This window comes from Coffea arabica, chromosome 5e (assembly GCF_036785885.1).
Source record: "Coffea arabica cultivar ET-39 chromosome 5e, Coffea Arabica ET-39 HiFi, whole genome shotgun sequence".
Classification (NCBI taxonomy): Eukaryota; Viridiplantae; Streptophyta; class Magnoliopsida; order Gentianales; family Rubiaceae; genus Coffea; species Coffea arabica.
In genome coordinates, this window is record NC_092318.1 from 54,176,874 (window position 1) to 54,196,372 (window position 19,499).

General features: G+C 40.6%; 3 protein-coding genes and 1 long non-coding RNA gene across 6 annotated transcripts; 1 reads left to right on the plus strand and 3 right to left on the minus strand.

Moving 5' to 3' along the window:
- Positions 1-1,489: 1,489 nt before the first annotated feature.
- On the plus strand, positions 1,490-5,583 carry LOC113687707 (uncharacterized). Its single transcript, XM_027205251.2, has 2 exons — positions 1,490-1,673; positions 1,963-5,583. Exon 2 carries the CDS (start codon positions 2,239-2,241, stop codon positions 5,245-5,247), a length of 3,009 nt encoding a protein of 1,002 aa, XP_027061052.1. The 5' UTR covers positions 1,490-1,673; positions 1,963-2,238; the 3' UTR covers positions 5,248-5,583.
- Positions 5,584-5,626: 43 nt separating this feature from the next.
- LOC113688478 (PRA1 family protein G2) lies at positions 5,627-6,891 on the minus strand. Its single transcript, XM_027206297.2, has one exon. The coding sequence runs from the start codon at positions 6,558-6,560 to the stop codon at positions 5,934-5,936; it is 627 nt and encodes a 208-aa protein (XP_027062098.1). The 5' UTR covers positions 6,561-6,891; the 3' UTR covers positions 5,627-5,933.
- Positions 6,892-10,366: 3,475 nt separating this feature from the next.
- Positions 10,367-11,636, minus strand: LOC140006803 (uncharacterized). Its single transcript, XR_011814630.1, has 2 exons — positions 11,498-11,636; positions 10,367-10,577 (listed from the first exon to the last, which is right to left on the minus strand). It is a non-coding gene; the product is annotated as an uncharacterized lncRNA (long non-coding RNA).
- A 614-nt stretch (positions 11,637-12,250) lies between these two features.
- Positions 12,251-19,499, minus strand: LOC113688147 (uncharacterized). 3 transcript variants are annotated; one of them, XM_027205828.2, is made up of 4 exons: positions 18,760-19,499; positions 17,767-18,214; positions 15,867-17,016; positions 12,251-15,544 (listed from the first exon to the last, which is right to left on the minus strand). In XM_027205828.2, the coding sequence occupies exons 2-4, from the start codon at positions 17,940-17,942 to the stop codon at positions 12,635-12,637; spliced, it is 4,236 nt and encodes a 1,411-aa protein (XP_027061629.1). In that variant the 5' UTR covers positions 17,943-18,214; positions 18,760-19,499; the 3' UTR covers positions 12,251-12,634. The 3 variants fall into 3 exon arrangements, with proteins under 3 accessions (XP_027061629.1, XP_027061630.1, XP_027061631.1); XM_027205829.2 differs by having other exon boundaries at positions 19,164-19,381; XM_027205830.2 differs by having other exon boundaries at positions 19,178-19,351.

A 19,499-nucleotide genomic window follows, 5' to 3' on the forward strand; every position in this document is an offset into this window, starting at 1 on the left:
AAAGAATATCAGATTTAGAATTCAATCAACAAAAGTTGCTCATGATGTTCCTTTTCTTTTTTTCTTTTTTTTAACAGCAATAAATAATTGATGGATGAAGGCTCTCTGCCAGCACTTAATCAGAGCATGTAGGCCGAGACAGCACAAACAGATTAGGGTGACACGTACGGAAACACCTAAAAGTTTCATTCTAGTGTCAATAATTACTCATAAATTTCAAAATTAATAAATAAAGAATTTGCTTGGTAAAAAATAAATAAAGAATTTGCAAGTCTATCTATATTATTGTTTCCACCCATGTGCAGGATGCCGCATGCAAGAACCAGTCATCGCTCATTCGTCTTCTCATGTAACACAAAGTAATTAAGCAACGGACCCTTGAGGCCAAATTTGGGAATTGAAGAAATTAAGAAGATTGAGGGATAAGAAAAGAAGAGAAAGCTTTGGGAAGATTTAGGGTTAATAAAAAAAAAGACTTGCTATAGTCTTTATAGGGTCAAAGCTTGTTTGAGTTCCCAGTCAGCAACGCACAGCTTTTCCAGCTTAAAATCCAATAAGAAATTTTTCTTTCTATGGAACATGTTGAACTCCTTTAATTTATAAAATTCTAGGATAGGGTAGTTCTCTAATTTGCCAGTACTTAGTCCACTCCATACTGTAGACTGTAGTTTCATGTTCACTTGTTAAACCAGGAAGAAGAGAAGAATGAAGAATGTAATGATTCAGATGCTTGTCCCATCCCCCCATGCCCTGCTGGAGACACCAACTCCTATTCATGAGATTAACAAACGATGGTTGTATACGTCCATTTTTAGACTTAAAATGGCATCGCGAAAACATGCTAAGATAACTGGAATCAAAAGATTTTGGAGGTGCTGGTCTGCACTTCCATGTAGGCATATGCCCCTTTGCCATATCCTGCTACCATACTAGCAAGTCTGGTAAGAGAAACAGATACATGTGGAGCGGTGTCAGGGAAGGGTGGAGGTGGAGCCTTCCTGGTTCCCAGTTCCCATTTTTCCCCTGTGCCCATGAAGTCAATTCCAAAATGGCTCAGTCCTCAGTTGGACTGGTCTTGGTCCAATTCCCATAGCAAAAATACTCACAAATAACAATGTCAGATGTAGTGCAGATATAGAGAAGGAGGACCTGCTCTGAAATTTTATTTTATTTTATTTTTTGTTATACATAAAGCATTTTGTTTTCTTTTCCAGAATTAATTTGAACTGGCGCACCATTAACAGCAAATGTAGGTGGTCTGTATGTATCTATGGTACCCTTTCCAATGCCCTTTTTATCTGGGTTCATCCTGACCATCTGTGGCCTCTGTAATAAACGAGAGATTTTTTTATGTTAATGTAACTGTTTTAGAATTTAAACGAGTAAGCTTACGACACAAAAAAACAAAAAGAGATAGCCAAAACCCGAGACAAACCGATTAAACTAAGTTCATTGTACATTACACCATTTACTCTCTGCAGCTTCTTTTTAAGCACCAGAACATTATTTTATGTTCAAAACCTCACAGATCCAGCCCATACATCAGATTCCCTTATTCCCATCTGCACCATTCGTATTACAGAGAGAGAGAGCGAGAGAGAGTTGCTGGGGTTTGAGCAAAGGCAGGTCTAGTCTCTCTTTTCTTCTTTGCTCCAGATGAAACAAAAGCCCAGGTAAAGTGAATTATTTTTCCAAGCTAAATATCCATTTCTCGGCAGTACTTATCCTTCTCTTAGGATGATGAATGTTAGAAAGCGGCGTTCTTGGTTTCCAGCGTAGTTTCCTTGCTGCAAGTTTTTATTTTTCAATTTTTTCCTGCTCTAGAACATCAACTGGTCTGATCCATTTATGCACAGTAAAAAAGTATGGCATGGTTCTGACTTGGTAGGCCCGCAATGGAAGAAGATGATATATGATACATTAATTCACATTTAGATTTTTTTTTTCTTCTCTGTTCGGCAGTTCTCCTGCTGCATTCATCTTCTGAAGACTCTCTCAGTTACCGCTCAGTTGCAGCCACACATTCAATTGCACCTGTCAATGTTAATAATGAGCAAGAATCCCACATGAGTTCAGTTTTTTCTGATTCCATTCTAGTCGAAACAGTTCTTGTGAACGCCACTGAATCACATGTCCGATTATCCCACCAGTGTTGGACTTTTAACGGGTTTTGTTAAAATACTGATATCTGTTGAGACTGGACATTTCTCCTTCTGCTTCTTCATTCTTTAGTGAGATATGGATGAGGAATCCAAAATGTTTGTACAACCTCCAAAAGAGATTCCACCACTTGATACCAAATCCTTGACCATCAAGATAGCGAATTCCAGCAAGAAAACAAGTAATGGTATTCTAAGTAACATTGTTTCTTCAACTCAAGACTCACTATCACAGTGCTTACTAGCAAATTCATTCTCATCATCTCCATATAACTCACCTTCACTCGTATCTCCATCATCCTCAGCGTTTGTCTCAGCCTTGCAATCACCTTACATTTCTCCAAGGGCTACCTTGTTTCATAATTCACCCACAGAAGATCCCACTCCCGCTGCTACACTCGCCCACCCTTCTCCCCCACTGTCATCATACAGTGGCTCTCAGTCTGACGACATCCCTAGCACTTCCTACACTCCACCTCCAGAAAGGTATGATTTTTCTAGTGATCCCGATAACACAAAACTCAAAATTGTGACCTGTGTTCCAGTACCAGGTCCAGACAATGCTCCTCGTGTTTCATTTTCATTCCCTGTCCCTCGAATTTCCTTTGCAAAAAGTTCTGTTTCGCCTGCTTCCAATGTTAAACTTAGGAGCTGTGATGTGTATATAGGATTCCATGGTCAAAATCCAAACTTGGTTAGATTCTGTAAGTGGCTTAAGTCAGAGCTGGAGCTTCAAGGCATTGCATGCTTTGTGGCGGACAGAGCAAGTTATGCAGAAAATCAGAGCCATGAGATTGCTGACCGAGTTATCTGCTCGGTGACTTTTGGCGTTGTGGTCCTCACTAGGCAAAGTCTTCTTAATCATCTAAGTCTGGAGGAAATAAGGTTCTTTTCACAAAAAAAGAACTTGATTCCTCTGTTATTTGATATAGACATTAATGAGATAATCAGCATCTTTAACCGCCATGCGGATAATAAGGAATGCAAACAGGGTCTGGATGGATTAATGAAGGCCCATGAATTGAGAGTTGAAGCCAACGAAGGTAATTGGAGGAACTGTGTATCAAAAGCTGCTGGAATTTTGAGGACAAGGCTTGGAAGGAAGAGCGTGATTGAGAAGGAAATTGAAGGTTTTGATGAGTTTCCATTCCCAAGAAATCGATGTTTTGTTGGAAGGGAGAAGGAAATCTTGGAAATTGAGACTGCATTTTTTGGTTGTGGGGACAGTTCTGAGCAAGAGGGTATGGTGACAACTCTCAAAGGAGGAACAACAGGAAAATCTGATGATCTTGCAGATGATGAAAGCGAGTTCGACACAAGCAGAGGAGGGAAGTACATAGATTTGGAGGTTGGGAACTTCAAGGAGCCCAATTTAGAGAGTTGGGTGGAACCAGCTGTTGCAAGGAATTCATTAAAAAGGCCCAAATATAAAAAGTCAAGGAGCGGAAAGTATAATAGTTGTGGCAGCAGTATTGTATGCATTAATGGATCACCAGGGGTTGGAAAGACAGAACTTGCTCTGGAATTTGCTTACAGGTATTCCCAGAAATACAAAATGGTTTTCTGGATTGGTGGCGAAGCTCGATATTTCAGGCAGAATATATTGAACATTTCACTCAATTTGGGCTTGGATGTAAGTGCAGATCCAGAGAAGGAAAGAGGAAGAATCCGAAGCTTTGATGAGCAGGAAACAGAAGCATTCAAGAGAGTAAAAAGAGATCTTTTCAGGGACATGCCCTATCTACTCATCATTGATAATTTGGAGACTGAGAAGGAATGGTGGGAAGGCAAAGATCTGCATGATCTGATCCCGGCTAATACCGGAGGCACCCATGTGATTATCACAACTAGGCTGTCAAGAGTAATGAACTTTGATCAAATGCAGATTCAGCCGTTGCCACTTTCTGATGCAATGCTATTGATTGGAGGAAGACAAAAGAAGGAATATCCGGCTGCAGAGGTAGAGATTCTTGGGAAGTTTGATGAGAAGTTGCGGAGGTCAAGTTTCGGACTTTGGCTAGTTGGTTCACTGCTTTCTGAACTTGCAATTTCTCCTGCTACCCTATTTGAAGCTGTAAATCAGGTCCAAGTTGAAGAAGCAACGTATTCAAACTTGAGCATTGCAGATCAGCAATTCTGTAGAACCAATCCTTTCCTGATGAAAGTCCTGGGATTTTGTGCTGCTGTCTTGCAGCAACCTACCGATAGCACAAACCTTCTTGCCTCTAGAATGCTTCAGGTTGGAGCTTGGTTTGCTACAGCACCCATTTCAGCAAATTTATTGGCCGTTGCAGCAAAGCACATGCCTGCCTCCAAAAATAGGTTGAAGAAGTGGTCGACTAGCATGAAACTCACTTTCGGGTGTTGCTCGGGCTGTTGTTTAGCTAACCAGGGATGGACTGGCGAAGAGGAATCAGCCTATCTCTTAGTTAAAATGGGTTTGGCACGGAAAGCAAAGAGGCAGCCTGGATACTGGATACAATTTCACCCCATTACTCAGATATATGCAAGGAGGATTAAAGACGGACTGGTTGCAGCCAAGGCAACCGTTCAAGGTGTGAGGAAATTTGGGGACACACTTCTGAATTTAGAGCATTTATGGGCTTCTGCATTCATCGTGTTTGGATTCAAATCTGAACCCCCAGTCGTCCAGCTCAAGGCAATGGACATGGTTCTTTTCATTCGAAGGACAGCTCTCCCTCTGGCACTGAGAGCCTTCACTATATTTTCAAGATGCAACTCAGCATTAGAGCTGCTCAAGGTCTGTACTAATGTTCTTGAAGAGGTGGAGAAAACATTTGTTTCTCAAATACAGGACTGGTGCCACGGTTCTCTTTGTTGGAAAAAGAGGCTACAACCCAATCAAAGAGTGGATGAATACGTATGGAAAGAAGTGACATTGTTGAAGGCTACACTGCTGGAGACCAGAGCAAAATTGCTGCTTAGAGGAGGCCATTTTGATAGTGGGGAAGAGCTTTGCAGAACTTGTATCAGTATTAGGACAGTAATGTTGGGGCACAGCCATGCTCATACTTTGGCTGCTCAGAAGACACTGGCAAAGTTAGTTAGGATGAGAAGCAAGACGTGAATTTTGTGTGTAAAAAATAAGCACTCCTCGATACTTTGAGTGGCTCAATTTTGTGCGATGGATGGACTCAGTAGTCAATATTACTTGGTAGTGGACATAAAATTCAGCAGCTTAGCTCTACGCTCCTATCTATATACAGACAGTACTTGTTGCAGCTTAAACAGGAGCACCGGTCAATTTGCATGTCCTGATTTTCCTGTTTTGCAGTTTCGAGCTTTTACCGGAAGATATCTGATTTGATTGGCCTTTACTTGAGCAAATATCTAGTCAATTAATCGTCAGAGACAGTAGTGTAATTTGAGTTTAAAGCAAATGACAGCTCCTATACTCGTAAAATCCAAACAAATCTTTTTAGCGTCAACCCTGAAGATAACAATCATCAAAAACCAAACGTTCAGAAAATCTTGCAATAAAATCAAACCCACTTCCTCCCTTACAATAAAATCCTCCAAACACCGCAAGGTGTTAAGAAAAACAAACGATGACCCAAAGCCTCTTGCAGACTTGCCGTCGCAAGTTAAATTCTTCAGTTGTTTACATCAGCATCCACAAGAAAACAAGTCAAAAAGAAGGGGAAAAAAAAAAAAAGAAGGGAAGGTCAAGAAGTCAACGCAGCGGCAGGGCAAAAGAAAATATAAAATTTTGGTGTGCCTCGAGTTAGTCAAAGGGGTAAATGTGTAGGAAACTTAAGAAAGTCCACCATTAGGATTATGAGAAGTCGAGACCAAGCCGTCTGTCACGCCGTCGTTTTCGTCGAGGAAAAGCCCTTCCGTGTTTCTTAATAGCCCGTGAATTGCCACCACCACAACCCCCACCGAAACGCCCATTAACAAACTTGTTAACGCTCCCGTGAACCAGATTATGGCCGCCGAGCACAAAACCAGGGCCACAATCACCGCCCGATCGCTGATGTGGCGGCCCATTATAACCATCGGGTCTTCTCGGAAGAAGAAGAGTACCAACCAAAGGGCAAAACCGAAGCCAACGACGGTTAGAGCGACGGGTGAGCCGATGAGAGACACGGCGGCGCACGTGGAGGCGACGACAGCGTAGTTGGTGGAGAAGTATCTCACGTTCTTTCTGAGGCGGAGGGAGGCGGCGGAGAGGGAGGAAGGGAGGTCAATGGCGCTGGTGGCTAGGAAATCCGGCCATGGGCGGCAGCGGGAGAAGGAGGCAGTGAGGTTTTGTATTGATCTGGTAATGACGTCGGCTCCTGAGATCGGGATGGTGGTGTAGGTGGGGGCGTCGGCGTCGGCATCGGCATCGGCATCGGCGGGAGCTGGGGAGATGGAGTTCATGATGTGATTGATCATTGACGAGGAGAGGATGAGGTTTTAGGTTTGACCGCTAGGGCTTTGACCCCAACCAAAGTTCAACGTCTGATGTGCGTCCCCCCCGTGATGTGTCGTCACTCTGTCAGTTGTCAGTTGAAGACTTTGGATCTAAACGGGGAAAATATATAAATGGCCCTCTGTATTTTAACTTTATTATACTTTTTGCCCACCTCCAAGTATTTAGAAATTTTTTCCTGCACTTTCCCCCACCATTTTTTTTTTTTTTTTTTTGCATTTTAAGTCGTGCAAAATCTGCAGGATTTTTGAGAAAAATTATTGATTGCTGAAGATATTTTCAATAATCGCTGCTAACAACACAATTTTTACTCTCTCTCTCTAGATATACATACATATATATATATATATATATATTATTGTCCAGAGAATGCTGCACGTACGTACTATTTTTTTCATCCTGGAATTTTGCTCTTTCTTGCTGTGGATGATGGATGCTCTTTCGCTGCTAGAAGTTGATGTTAAAACTGCTCTACACTTGCTTAAATCTGCAGATACCTCAACTCATGAGTATGCTGCAATTATCTTTGATCGCAGGTTCCTGATCTCTACTCTACGGAAAGTCACACTTAGACATACTTATCGAGAAGCAAATCAATGTGTTGACAGATTGGCGAAACTGGGTGCTCAACAAGACGTGAATTTTGTATGCTATGATAATATTCTTTATGCTTTAAGAAATCTAGTAGATGCAGATCTTAAGGGAATTTGATTCCCTCGTTTTGTACCTATAACTTAAGTTTGTTCAATATATAGTTCCAAAAAAAAAAAGGACAAAACCACATGGACCTACTACTTCTTTCTAGTTGTATTTTATCTTTCCTTTTTTGCTTTGCTAGGTATTGTCTTTTATAGATTGTCATTAACTATGGACAAAAGTCCTCCCTAACAATTTTTATAAAACAACAAAAAAAAAAGGGGTATAATATATTCTAGTACTATTTGTTAACCAGGATATTCACTGGCTAGTGGCCAAATGACTTTTTCCTTGATCAGTAATAATTTTTTTTCCACGGGCTTGTCGTTTAAAGGAACTGAATTGTGGGGACAAACAAATGCTAGAAAATTCACGGAGTAGAGTATCTTCCAATAAGGCCCTCGCAGAAACACAAAATATTAAAAATATCTTTATCCCTTAAAGTATGAATTTAAAAAAAAAATTAAAACTACCTTCCATGATGAGTCATGACTGGAAAACTGAAAATGAGAGAAAGCTAAAGAACGCAGCCCCAGCCACCACCAAAATTGATGGGATAGGAGGTTAGGGGTCAAATCCTGCCTCTATTATTGGTCACAAAATGTGTCAAGCCACTTCAAATGGCTTCCAGACGAACCGATAGGTCGTCCTCTCCGGTTTCTCTTTGGCAACCATCTGCCGATTAGCCCAATTCAAACGGACCGCCAAACTGCTAACGGGCTCAGCACTTGTATGAATTTTAGGAAGTTCTTCCGACCACAGTTTTAAGTCTTCCTTTGTACGGGTATATGCCAGAATACAAATGGTCCAAAATTGAGCAAAAACCTGGATCCTTGCTTGCGGAGTGGAGGGGAACCTCCTCTGTCTTCTGATCTCCCACAAAATCTTGCCTCCGACGTAAAACATTATACGGGTATTATTAGGCCTTCAAACTAATGGTCGTCTGAATTTTTTTCACAAATTCACCGGCACTTTTCAATATCTTTTCTCTTTCCTCTCCCCCCCCCAACCCCCACACCTTCAAACAAACCCTCCCCCTAAAAGTACAGCATTATAAGACACAGTAGTCAAAGCACTTGCGAATTGAAAAAAAAAATTTAACTGAAATAGCAGCCCACTAATATAGAAAAGCTACTAGTTTTCTTTACCACCACAGAAGCAAAAGATGGCTCTTCCCAGATGAAATGAAAATTCTTGTGGTTCCATAGGATCCAGCTACAGGATAATCAGGACTCTCTCGTATTTTTTTTTTTATTTGTATAAGTATTTCGCCTTTACAATGAAATTTATGAAGATTGATTTTATTTTGTAGAAAGAAATACACTAGTGTCTAATTCACTAATTCATGGGAAGAAAGGCCAGGGGGAGTGGATCTGCAGGGTCGCATACACACATATATATGTGTGTGTGACAGTAGCCTATTAAAACAGTAGTATTAACTCTAAAAGTAGGTCAGTTGTTCACCTTAGACCACAATAGTGAAGTGGATCCTACCATGAAGGTTCAATTAATCTTCCATGCCAAAATGCCAACACATTTGTGATGTGATTTGATTTGTATCGTCCTTTCATTTTATAATTTGATTTGGTTCAATGGACGGTGACCAAAAACCAAACCCCCCCACAACAGGCAACAGGGGGTGGTAGGGTACTGCTTGAGAGAGTTGAGTTGAGAGTGATTCTCAAACGCATCTTGTTGTCTCGGAAAGCTCAGGATATGAGATTATTGTTGGAGGACATGCATCAATTAACCTTCTTGTCATTTTATTTAATTAGTAAGGAAAGCAATTCTATATGTAATAGGATTAGCTCTTATGCACTTGGTATAATTACACTATGAGGAACTTTTGGTTCCTCAGTGTCCAAGTACACTAATTGTATTGAATCGTTACTCGTAACTTAACAGTTTTTGATATCAAAAGAAATCATCTATGTTTTAAAAAAAAAATAAATTCTAGTGCTACTAATTAATCGACCACTCACTCTAGAATCACATACACGTATATATGTTAAAGACCTAGGTTTTCTACTCTCTATTTCGTTTTCCTGGAAAAATGCTTAACCACGGGAGGTTCATACCTCAGCATACAACATGGGATAGGAAGAAACTTGTAAGCAAAGAAAAGTTGAGGATGAGTTTGTGAGCAAAAACAGAAACAAGCACATGTATGTATTGCCTCTCTTAGGCACTCTTCGACTCTCGAGTTTAAGTTAATTTTTCAAGTTTAGGTATCGTTTCTCTGTCAAGTGTATTAATTTCTGATATTTCTTGCTCTCTTTCAATGAATGCTCTCTGTTTCTTTCTCAAACATATACAGCGCTTAGGAACACACACACATGTCCCAGCCGCATCGAACTGAAGAGTTTTTTTTTTTTTTTTATCAGTTTCCCCATTTAGCCAAAACAGACAAGAGAACCATACCAGATGACCATGTGATCATAAAGTGTGGACTTCTCAAAATGAGTAAACAAGGGAAAAGAAGAAGGAAAAAAAAAAAAGAAGTTGTGTGGACTTCTCAAACTCTTGGCTTCAAAAAGATTAACTGAAAAGGAAGAACTCAACTCATCATCCATCATAAGATGAAGAAGTTAACCTATCCCGTTTGGATTGCATTTTCCGTCATTTTTCATGGAAAAATTACTGTAGCGATTTGATGTATGTGAGGAAAAAAGGTAATAGGGAAATGTGTTCACGGAAAATGACGAAATTTTTCTATGGAAAATAGCAATCCAAGCAAGGCTTCCAGGGGCCTTTCTTAATCCATATAGATTATAAAGATATGTGCTGTGCCACGTTCCTTCCCTTACTCTAATGGTAGAATGATGATCAATCAGCGGTCCGTGTGGTGACGGAGGAAATGGGAAAGAACAGGAAGGTGAAGTGATGAGGTTAAAGACGAGAGAGTGGCCCACTCGCATTATTGTATAATGCGGCGCAGGATTTTAGTCTTTTAAGGGTATCATACGGGGCTGGAAAATAAAAAACGTACAGCAGCATCCCTGACAAATCACAACTGCTAATAATCAGGAATAACTTGAAAGATTTTTATGTAAAAAGCTTTGATCAGGATTAATGAGATAGATAGATGCACATGATGATGATAAAAGTATGGAAGTGAAATTAGTAGCGAACATTCTTCCAGTTTTGCTTTGCTTTGCTCTGGGGGCCAAACAATCTTGGCCTCCATCAATGATCAAACTGCTTGGGTCCCTCTCCCCTTCTTTGAAGCAGTTAACCGCAAACTCCACCATACACATTGCATAAGCAATCCTTATCAAACACACCTATCAAAAGTACATTTACAAGTCAGAACAACAACAAATTATATCAAAAGGCTGTCTTATAATCAGTAGTTGTGTTAATTAGTAATTAATAAGTTGGTTGAGTTGAACCACTTCTGCTTCTACCTCTACACCACAGCAGTACGGTCTTAGCGGACAAAGGCAGTTAGTTTTAAGAGAAGAAAAGCACAAAAAAGATGATGATGATGATGATGGAGCCGCAAGGAAGAAAGAGAATAGTATCGTGCCCTATAAAAATTGAAGCCAAAAAAAGAAAAAGAAAAAGAAAAACACTACTATAGTGTATCATTATCACATGAGAAGAGATGAGATGTAGGTAATGGTAAATCCAGCGGCCATGATTGAAGCTTTGCATGATACCCTTATCTCTTTTGTCAAAACTTTTGACCAACTTCTCTCTTTAGACTCAAGAAGACACACTACTTTGTCCAAGTACTAACACACGCGGGTGCCGTACGAGTAAGTAGCTACTGCTGCTATTGCTACTCAGCCTAACATCTCATATAAGTAGTAGCAGTTCTATGTTTTTCTGTAACGGCTATATTTCATGCTATAGCTAGGATCAGGGGAAAGGTTTGTTTGGGCTGTTCTTTGTAACGTAAATTTCTGGTAACGACAAAAACAAACATGAGGAAGAGAGAAAGGAGAGGAAGGAAACCTAATAAATATCTGATAAATATATATACATATATATCCCTCACAATGAGTGATTCTATGGATCCCTCAAATGGGTCCTCGGGTTGGTGGAAAAATCCCATATTTGATACGATAGGGGCCACGAGTTAGAATATCTATACTAGACTACTTATGTGTTACTCCTACGTAGTACTCTATATAGCTATATATATAACCAGTTACGTGCAATAATACAATCCATGAGTAAGTAGTGCCTACGTACGTACACAGGTTCAAGAAAACATAGCCCACATCGGCAGTGGCAGTGGACAACTGGTGTTAGATAGTTCAGAGAATGCAGGAGGTGGTTGGTTCCTTCATCCTTTCCGGCTATCCATCTTTCCCTCCTCCTTGGATGAGTTTATTTGAGGCTCAGCTTTCATGATTTTCTCAATCCAAATCCCTCACGATTCGAACTCACTCCTTGCTCACTGTCTGATCGCATCTCTTCTTGTTAGGTTTAGTATAGTGAGAATGCTGTAAACGAATTAAAGTGATGATGTTATTACACCATGTTATTGTAACAAAAGATGTATATTATTATAACAAAACCCATTTTCTCTTGATGAAATTTAAGCAGACGCATTGATGAAATTTCATATTATACTGGAAGAATAATAGAATTCATAAGTTTGCGGTAGTTACTTAGAGATGCAGATGGCAACAAATGAAACGATGTTTTGCAACCTGCATGTTTTGCAACCTGTCACGGACAAAAAGTTGCTACCACGAGATCATCTCTTCATGCATGAGATGCTCCATCACAAACTATTACGCAATATATAGACATATTCACTTGATGATATCTTTGCTAAAATCTATGAAGGAAACCTTGGAGCAAACTCAATCACTTTTTAAAAATATGAAATTATCAATTATACTAACAATCTCCTGCTTGATATTAGATGCTATGTCATAATACCCAAAACAGCCAAAGATGCACATCCGGTAAGACGTGCAAAAAGGTTGAAGACGAAGCATCATAAAATGCAAACATGCACCTCCCATTAACTTTTCAGTTTGCTTAGGTTAACTCGTTATTCAAATGTTGCTTGTGCATTTGCCATTTGCCTTTGGGAAATTCAAGAGTTGCTACAGAGAAGCCTCAGAAAACTGCTTAAACCTATCAAACTTTTTTTGAGTACTCCTACAACTTTTAGCAAGAATACTAAAGTAGAACCCAATTGAAGAACTCATCTGTCATCATTGCTGGTTCTCTCATCAACCTGCCATACTCCATGCATTTCCTAATCACTGAAGCTTCTGCAATCAAGGGACATGATCTTGATATTTCAGCACATGTTGATTCCCAGCCAAGCACCTGCTGCATGTAACTGACTACACTTGGTGAACCTTGCAGGCCACTAAAAGTTGGAAGAACTATACAGTTTAGATCGCTGTTGAGCGGCAGAGGCTAAGGGACTTGCATGCAATGAATTTGAACCTTCGGGGGTCCAATTCCACTTAACAGCACTTTTCTCTACTCCGCTGGGACTGGGAGGTGGCATCCAGAAACTCGCATCAACTGATGATTCGTTGAAAGTAGCTGGCTCGAATTGCTGATAACTATGGAAACTACTCGCATGCCGTGAATCACATGCTGAGGCCATCATTATTTGTTTGCCACCTGAACATGATCCCATACCGTGTATCATGCCTTCACTGTGAGTTGCAACAGTTGAATTAACCTCATTTTCAGGAGTATCATCAATAACTATGATTTCCTTAATAGCATTTGCAGTAGTATTTGCACTCCTCCATCTAAAGTTGGAACTTTCCACAAATTTATCGGCATCGCAAATGATTGAAGAGTCCAGTCTGTTTAGTGGTTGACGTTTTTCAATGGTCAAGTGGCATCCAGCCATATAGTCATGATGCATTGAGGTTCCCATGAAACCTCCTCTCACTGCACCTCTACTCGAAAGGGCAGCTTGGGATGCAAGAGGAGACAAATGAAGTATTCCCCTATTATCATGACTTCCTAACCCATCAGACCACCTCATCTCAGGATGTTGCATAACTTCTTTCCTACTTTCTGCCTGATCAGTATAAAAGGGACTCTGCGAAACCATATGATGACCAATACGCTGGTTATCAATGCGAGCATTGCCAACAGAGACTCCTGAAAGTGCTACAACTGGTGGGTTTGTATGGCTAATCATAGAACTCAACTGACATGGTTTAATCTGTGGGGAGATGCTTTCCTCCTTCTTGACAACCAATAAATTCTTCCCCATGAGCCTGAGAACAGGATTGGAAGCAGATGGGCAGCAAGATTCACTGTCATCACGATTCGGGAACTTAACATCAGAATCAGCAGAAATTCTCGAAAGACTATGTCCCATAGTTGATCTAACAGCAGTCTCAGGTCTTGGACTTAGGCCACTGATAGATGATATTTCAGACCTCAAACTGTCCAAACTTCTGTCAATATCACCAGCCAATTCCTTTCCACTGGCAGGAACTATGGCTGCAGCCGTGCTACGTCTCCGTAAAAGTTGTGATTCTTGATTGCGCAAAGAAACATTTTGTGTGAATCCTTCTTTTCGTGAGCAACAACAAGGCTGATCACTACTAAATCTGAATGCCCCCTTTTCTGTGATGGAAGAACTGACTTTCAGCTCGTCGAGACTAACTCTTTGTATTCCAGCATCACTGGGCTTCAGAGCTGCTGAAGAATTTTCCAGACTAGGATCACCATTAGCAGCAGAAATGCAACCAGATCGCATCTCATCCAAAAAAGGAGGATGCCCTACCGACAACTTTCCTGAAGATTTTGAATCAGATCTTGCCAAATTAGAGTTTGAGATCGTTGAAGTTGCAGAAACAGGAGAATCTGATGAATGGTCAACTAACTCTTGATGATCATCAGAAGACTGAACCCTGCTCGAGGTTAATGATGAATTGCCTTGAATATCTTCCGAGTCCATATGCCCTGGACTAGGTAAAAAGGATCCTGGGGGTCCTGGTATGGGTATTGGATCAACCTCAGTGAAATAATTCCCATGCCCATCGCTAGAGTCTGGCTCCGCCATCACATGCACATCCTCCCTAATCATATGCTCGGGTACTTCAGCTACAGAAAACATCTCCGGCCCACCATTCAAAATTGGCTCAGCTGAAGTAGTTGGAGCTTCAGCTTCAAAAAGAGGAGCTTCCTTGTATGCCTCAATAAATCTATGCGAGTCATGGTGTGCATCAGATGAACCAGCCAGCCCATGGAATCCAGCATCCAAAGAGTTTCTAAAATCCATAAATGTTCTCCCAGAAGCAACTTCAGAGGGTGGCTCAATATCAAACTTTTCCGCATGAGCATGACAAATGTCCTTTCCAGCAGACTCCGCAACACCACATTTACCTGCTGTCAGACTAGCAAGCTTAAAAGAACTATCATGATCCCCAGCATCATAATGATAAGACATTGACTCTGAATGTGAAATCTTCAAAGCCATGGTTTCCTCCTTTCTGGATACCATGCTCCCCCCTCCACTTTTTCTAATTCTTGAGACCCCATTTCCCTCAACAGATTCTATGTGGCAAGTCCTTTCAATTTTATCCCCATCCCTAAACTTCTTAGAAGGTGAACACTTACCCTTCAAATTAAATTTGGAGGCGGGCATAGATTTCCGACCAGTTGGTAGCTTCTTCCTCAATGATGAAAACCTCCTAGCTTTAGCAGATACTTTTGGGTCAACAACAGGATGATCAGCATTTCTACCTACACCTGCACTCATCTCAATTTTTCTCTTGCTCAGCAATGATACAAGATCTTCCTGATTATGATGTTCGTTGCTCCTTGTTTGCTTTACTTTGTTGTCAGGATATCTCGGCAACACCTTAGACCTCTTCCTGTCATGAGAGGCATGAGACTGCACTGAAGAAGGTCCCGGTCTCTTTCTTAGCTGCTCCCTATAATCTTCATTGTGCTCAAGAGATGATGAAATATCAATTCGTTTGCTGCTACTAGGAGAAGGAAGCGAATTTTCACATATTTTTTCAGTTCTCTCAAAGCTCTTCTTTACACGAGAATCACATAGGGACAACTGATTATTTTCCAGTGCCAAGTCCCTATCATCCCAACTTCCAGAATGCTGATGATCATCCCTGTCGTTGAACTTCTTGGTCAGACCAGTTCGCTTTGAGCATGCCCACCCTTGTATCATGTCTGGTCTACTGAATTTGACCTCACCCTGAGCTGTGATCCGCTGTCTTACGCATTCCACTTTCTCAAGGCCTTCCTCTTCAGAGAAGTTTCTATCTTGATACTTATTGACCTGTTCAAAAAAAAAAATGAAATCTTATAGCCCAAATTTTTGTATCAATTGCCAGGAAAAGTACAACAGAAAGGTATGAAATGTGAAATACAGGTATAACAGTAACACGCCTAAATCCAAATTCTAACAATTGCAAACCACAGAACATGGTTTTAGCACATGAGATCAAGAAGTTCCACTCTAATTCTTACACGCATAGAATCACACACAAGGTTTTAAGAATATGATAACGTGTGCTTCAAAACACGAGCTAAAAAAGTTGCATATTAGACGAATTGTACTACAGATGGCAATAAAGTGCGCAAAAACTGAGTGGAAGTACCTTAGAAGAATGATGAGACTGGGGACAAATCTTTTTGCCGTGTTTCAGAATCTTGCGCTGTTTCTGAACCTGATTTTGCTTCTTCTTTTTCTTTGCTGAAAGACGTTTATGTACCTTATCTCGATTTATGGATCTCTTCAGTAGCTGACCGTTCAGTACCTTCGAGAACACTGATGGATCATTGGATTTCGATAAAATTCGAACCTTTGTACCGTTGGCATCAATGTAGACAGCACCTTCATCAGGAGTCTCCTCAAGATTAGTGGGAGATGATCCTTCCTTTTTCTGATGAACAGAGGTCGAAACCTCTTGAGCAGGCAAAATTGAGTTTGTGGCCCAGTTTGTCCCATTTCTTCGATCAAGCTCCTCCAACGTACATGGCGCGGCTGTCACATAGATTTCAACCATGGACTTCATCTTCCTGGGCTTTACCCTATGCTTAATCACCTTTGAATTTGTTGTCCGCTTAGTTGTTGATTCCCCAGAAAGGCATTGATCAATGTGGGCATTCAAGGTGGTATTCGAAGATGATGAGAAAGTTTTGCAAACTGGGCAAATTTTCGAAGCCATCGCTTCAGAAACCAAAAAGTTGTTTACTGCAGTATCTTCTTTTGTGCTTGAATTTGCTATGTTGCTCAATTTGACTATCAGTCTGCACTTCTTAGCAGGCGCTTGTGTGTTGGTATTCTCTGCAGATGAAATTACCTCAGGTTTTGCAACCGATACTTCTGGCAAGATATCTGTTTCCGATTCCAAGCTAGGACTCTTGTTGGTAGGAACTGAATCAATTGCAGAACAAGATTGACTTGTAATTGTTGACGGAAACTCTTTGTCTCCTTCAGATCCACTTGGATTTGTATTCGAGCAATCCTCAGCTAGTTTTGGGTTACATCCGGCGTTCTTGGAGTCAACAAGCACAACACGATCACATTGTCCAGAGGGTTCCCCATTCGAATTGCTTGTATTTTCCTTCTCACTCAAAAAGCTACTAACTTGGAAACTCTCAAGCGATGGGTTTCTCAGTGTGTCAGAAGACTGAAAAGGAGGTAACAAGTTCGTCACACCATGCTTCAAACAAAGTTGCAGATTTTCTTGAGAGAATGGCCAACTGTTCTTTATATCTTTGCCCCTGGTGTTAAAAACATAATCCCTGCAACAACCCAAAATTGTTGTTAAAACTCAGATCCAAGCATGTCAATGAAATAGATTATATCTCCACCTCAAAGCACATGCAGATATTAAAGTGCTGCAATGCTTGGGAGACCTTCATATCATATGTCAAATAGCCAGAACAAATGAACCAGCGAAACCTCCACAAGAGACACCCATCACGTATCAAGAAACAACCTCTCTTGACATGGGAGGAATAAGAAACATGCTACGACGTACTATTGTACTGTGGTGATAAGGTATGGTAAGGATACTGATGTTCGAGCTTAGTATCTGATAAATACCATTTGGGATGACGAGGTTTAAGAGGAAAATGATATGTTACTACAAGTCAGACGTTCTTTGGCTGGGATTAGAGAAGGGTTTAGGAAGAGATTCATCCTCTAGAAATCCAGGGTACAAATTTACCCCAGAGAAAGGCCTGCATCTAAATATCAGAAGAAAATAAAATTTACTCCACCCCTCCCTCCAGTTGGTCAAGGACAACCCAACAGCGCTCATCAAACATCATCGATGGAATGGGAGGACCATCCGGGAGCCACAAACTGCTTAGGCTTAAATCCCATACAAGAAAATGGATTTGGATCTGACATGAGAAGAGAAACGCTCAGGCGACGAAAGAGAGATCCCTTCTTCCAGCAAGTCTCCAAGGCCATGAAAGAAACAACCACAAAAGGAATAGGACAACAGCAAGAAAGGAGATGAATCAAAAGTTGCTGAAATTTTTTACCTTATGGAGAATTTTGGGGTTGGGTTGTGGATGTCTTTGTTGTGGTCATCAAGGTCTGATTTCAACAGATCTACTGGATGAGGCTGCTGCTTATCAGAAGAAGCCTTCTCATCACTACTAGAATTCAGTTGTGAGATTTGGGAAGGATCTCGTGGAGGGTTTTCAACGGATAACATCTGCTGATAAGCTTCTCCCTTCTTGTGCTGTCTTGCAAACAGTCACAAGAACTACGACTACTAGTATCTCCTCCACAGCTCAAACTTAATATCTTGAGCTTCTTAGCCTTCAGCATAACAGTAGCCTAAGGAGGCCCTTTGAAATTGTTGTCACGAAAATCCCAAACTTAAACCCCACCACCACCACCTCCAGCAGCAGCAATAAAAGATCGAAAGAACAACAACGACCACAACTCCGCCTAAAGATGTCTTCTTTCTTCATCCATTTCTCCCTGCAAACCATCAGCAGAAGTTTCAAAGGCAAACGTTATTTTATGTGAGGAAGACTAGAAAGTAGTAAACTTGAAGCAGCTGGAAAGCTACATAAACTGAATCATCAAGAGCCTGATTGAACAAGGAAAGAACAAATTTGGAAACTCAACAAGCCCCTCTAGCAAAAGATGATGTAAATGAATGGGTGAAACGAAGATCAAGAAGAGCCTCAGTGACGTTATTTTATGTGGGCAAACCAAGACAAAAGTACATAGTAGTGTGAATTTTCTAAAGCTTTTTGAGATGGGAAACAACCAAGCACTTTACCGCTCTCAAATCAAATCAAGATTACTAGAGTATCAGAGTATTAATAGAGAAGAAAGACTACAGATGGGATGAGGGGATTCCAGAAAATGAACAAGAGAAATGAGAAGTCCCACAATCCCACCCTCGGTTCACAAATACAATAAAAATCAAATCTTTGGTCACAGGAGGAAGATTTAGATTCAACTGGAGGATAGGATTTTAAGGTAAAAGGAACAAAGCCCAGAAAGCAAAATCAAACCTTTAGTCAGTTAGAGTGAACAGTAAACAAGGTAGACACCTAATACCATTTGCCAGAGACAGCGAAATCTTAGTAGCAAAAAGTACAACTCCCGAAAACACCAGAATAATAGACCAGATTTGTTAGCTTTGATCAAGACTTCCAAAGTTCACCGATCATAAAATCACCACGAAGCTTCACTTTTCAAACTTCAACAAAACCCAAGTCGAGTTTAGCAAAAGTAAAGTAATGGAAGTCCATTCCACTCATATACGTCAACAGCGAAAATTTTCCAGATGAAACCAAACCTCAAAAAGAAGAAATTTTGGAACAACAAAAATATGTATGAAGCGCAAACAAGAGAGAGAAGTGAGAAAAAAACAGATCAGAGAAATCTAGAGAACATCCTACAAGAATCTACAGACCTCAATGGTGGTACCTGAAAAGAAAGCGCTTTTTTTTTTTTGATTGGAAATACGGAGGAGAGCAAGAAAATGAGGTCAAGAAAGAAAAGGAGAATAAAACTTATCTGGGATATTAATATGGGCACAGGGAGACTAAAGAGGAAGAAAACAAAAGTAGGAGAGAGAGAGAGAGATGAGTAGGAGGAGGAGGAGGAGGAGCGGAAGAGGGGAAGAGGAGTAATATGAAATATATAAAATGTTTTGTTGAAGTATGATTATTGTATGTACAGTTTGATGAAGAAAACACGCACCACCCACTCACACATCAAAAAGGGGCATCAGGTTCCTTCTCTCAGC

Coding starts and splice junctions, on each gene's coding strand:
- LOC113687707 (XM_027205251.2), top strand. CDS start 2,239: ATGGATGAGGAATCCAAAATGTTTGTACAACCTCCAAAAGAGATTCCA.
- LOC113688478 (XM_027206297.2), bottom strand. CDS start 6,560: ATGATCAATCACATCATGAACTCCATCTCCCCAGCTCCCGCCGATGCC.
- LOC113688147 (XM_027205828.2), bottom strand. CDS start 17,942: ATGTTATCCGTTGAAAACCCTCCACGAGATCCTTCCCAAATCTCACAA. Junction 17,017..17,766: donor ACCCCAAAATTCTCCATAAG/GTAAAAAATTTC, acceptor GGGTTGTTGCAG/GGATTATGTTTTTAACACCA. Junction 15,545..15,866: donor AGTCTCATCATTCTTCTAAG/GTACTTCCACTC, acceptor TTTTTTGAACAG/GTCAATAAGTATCAAGATAG.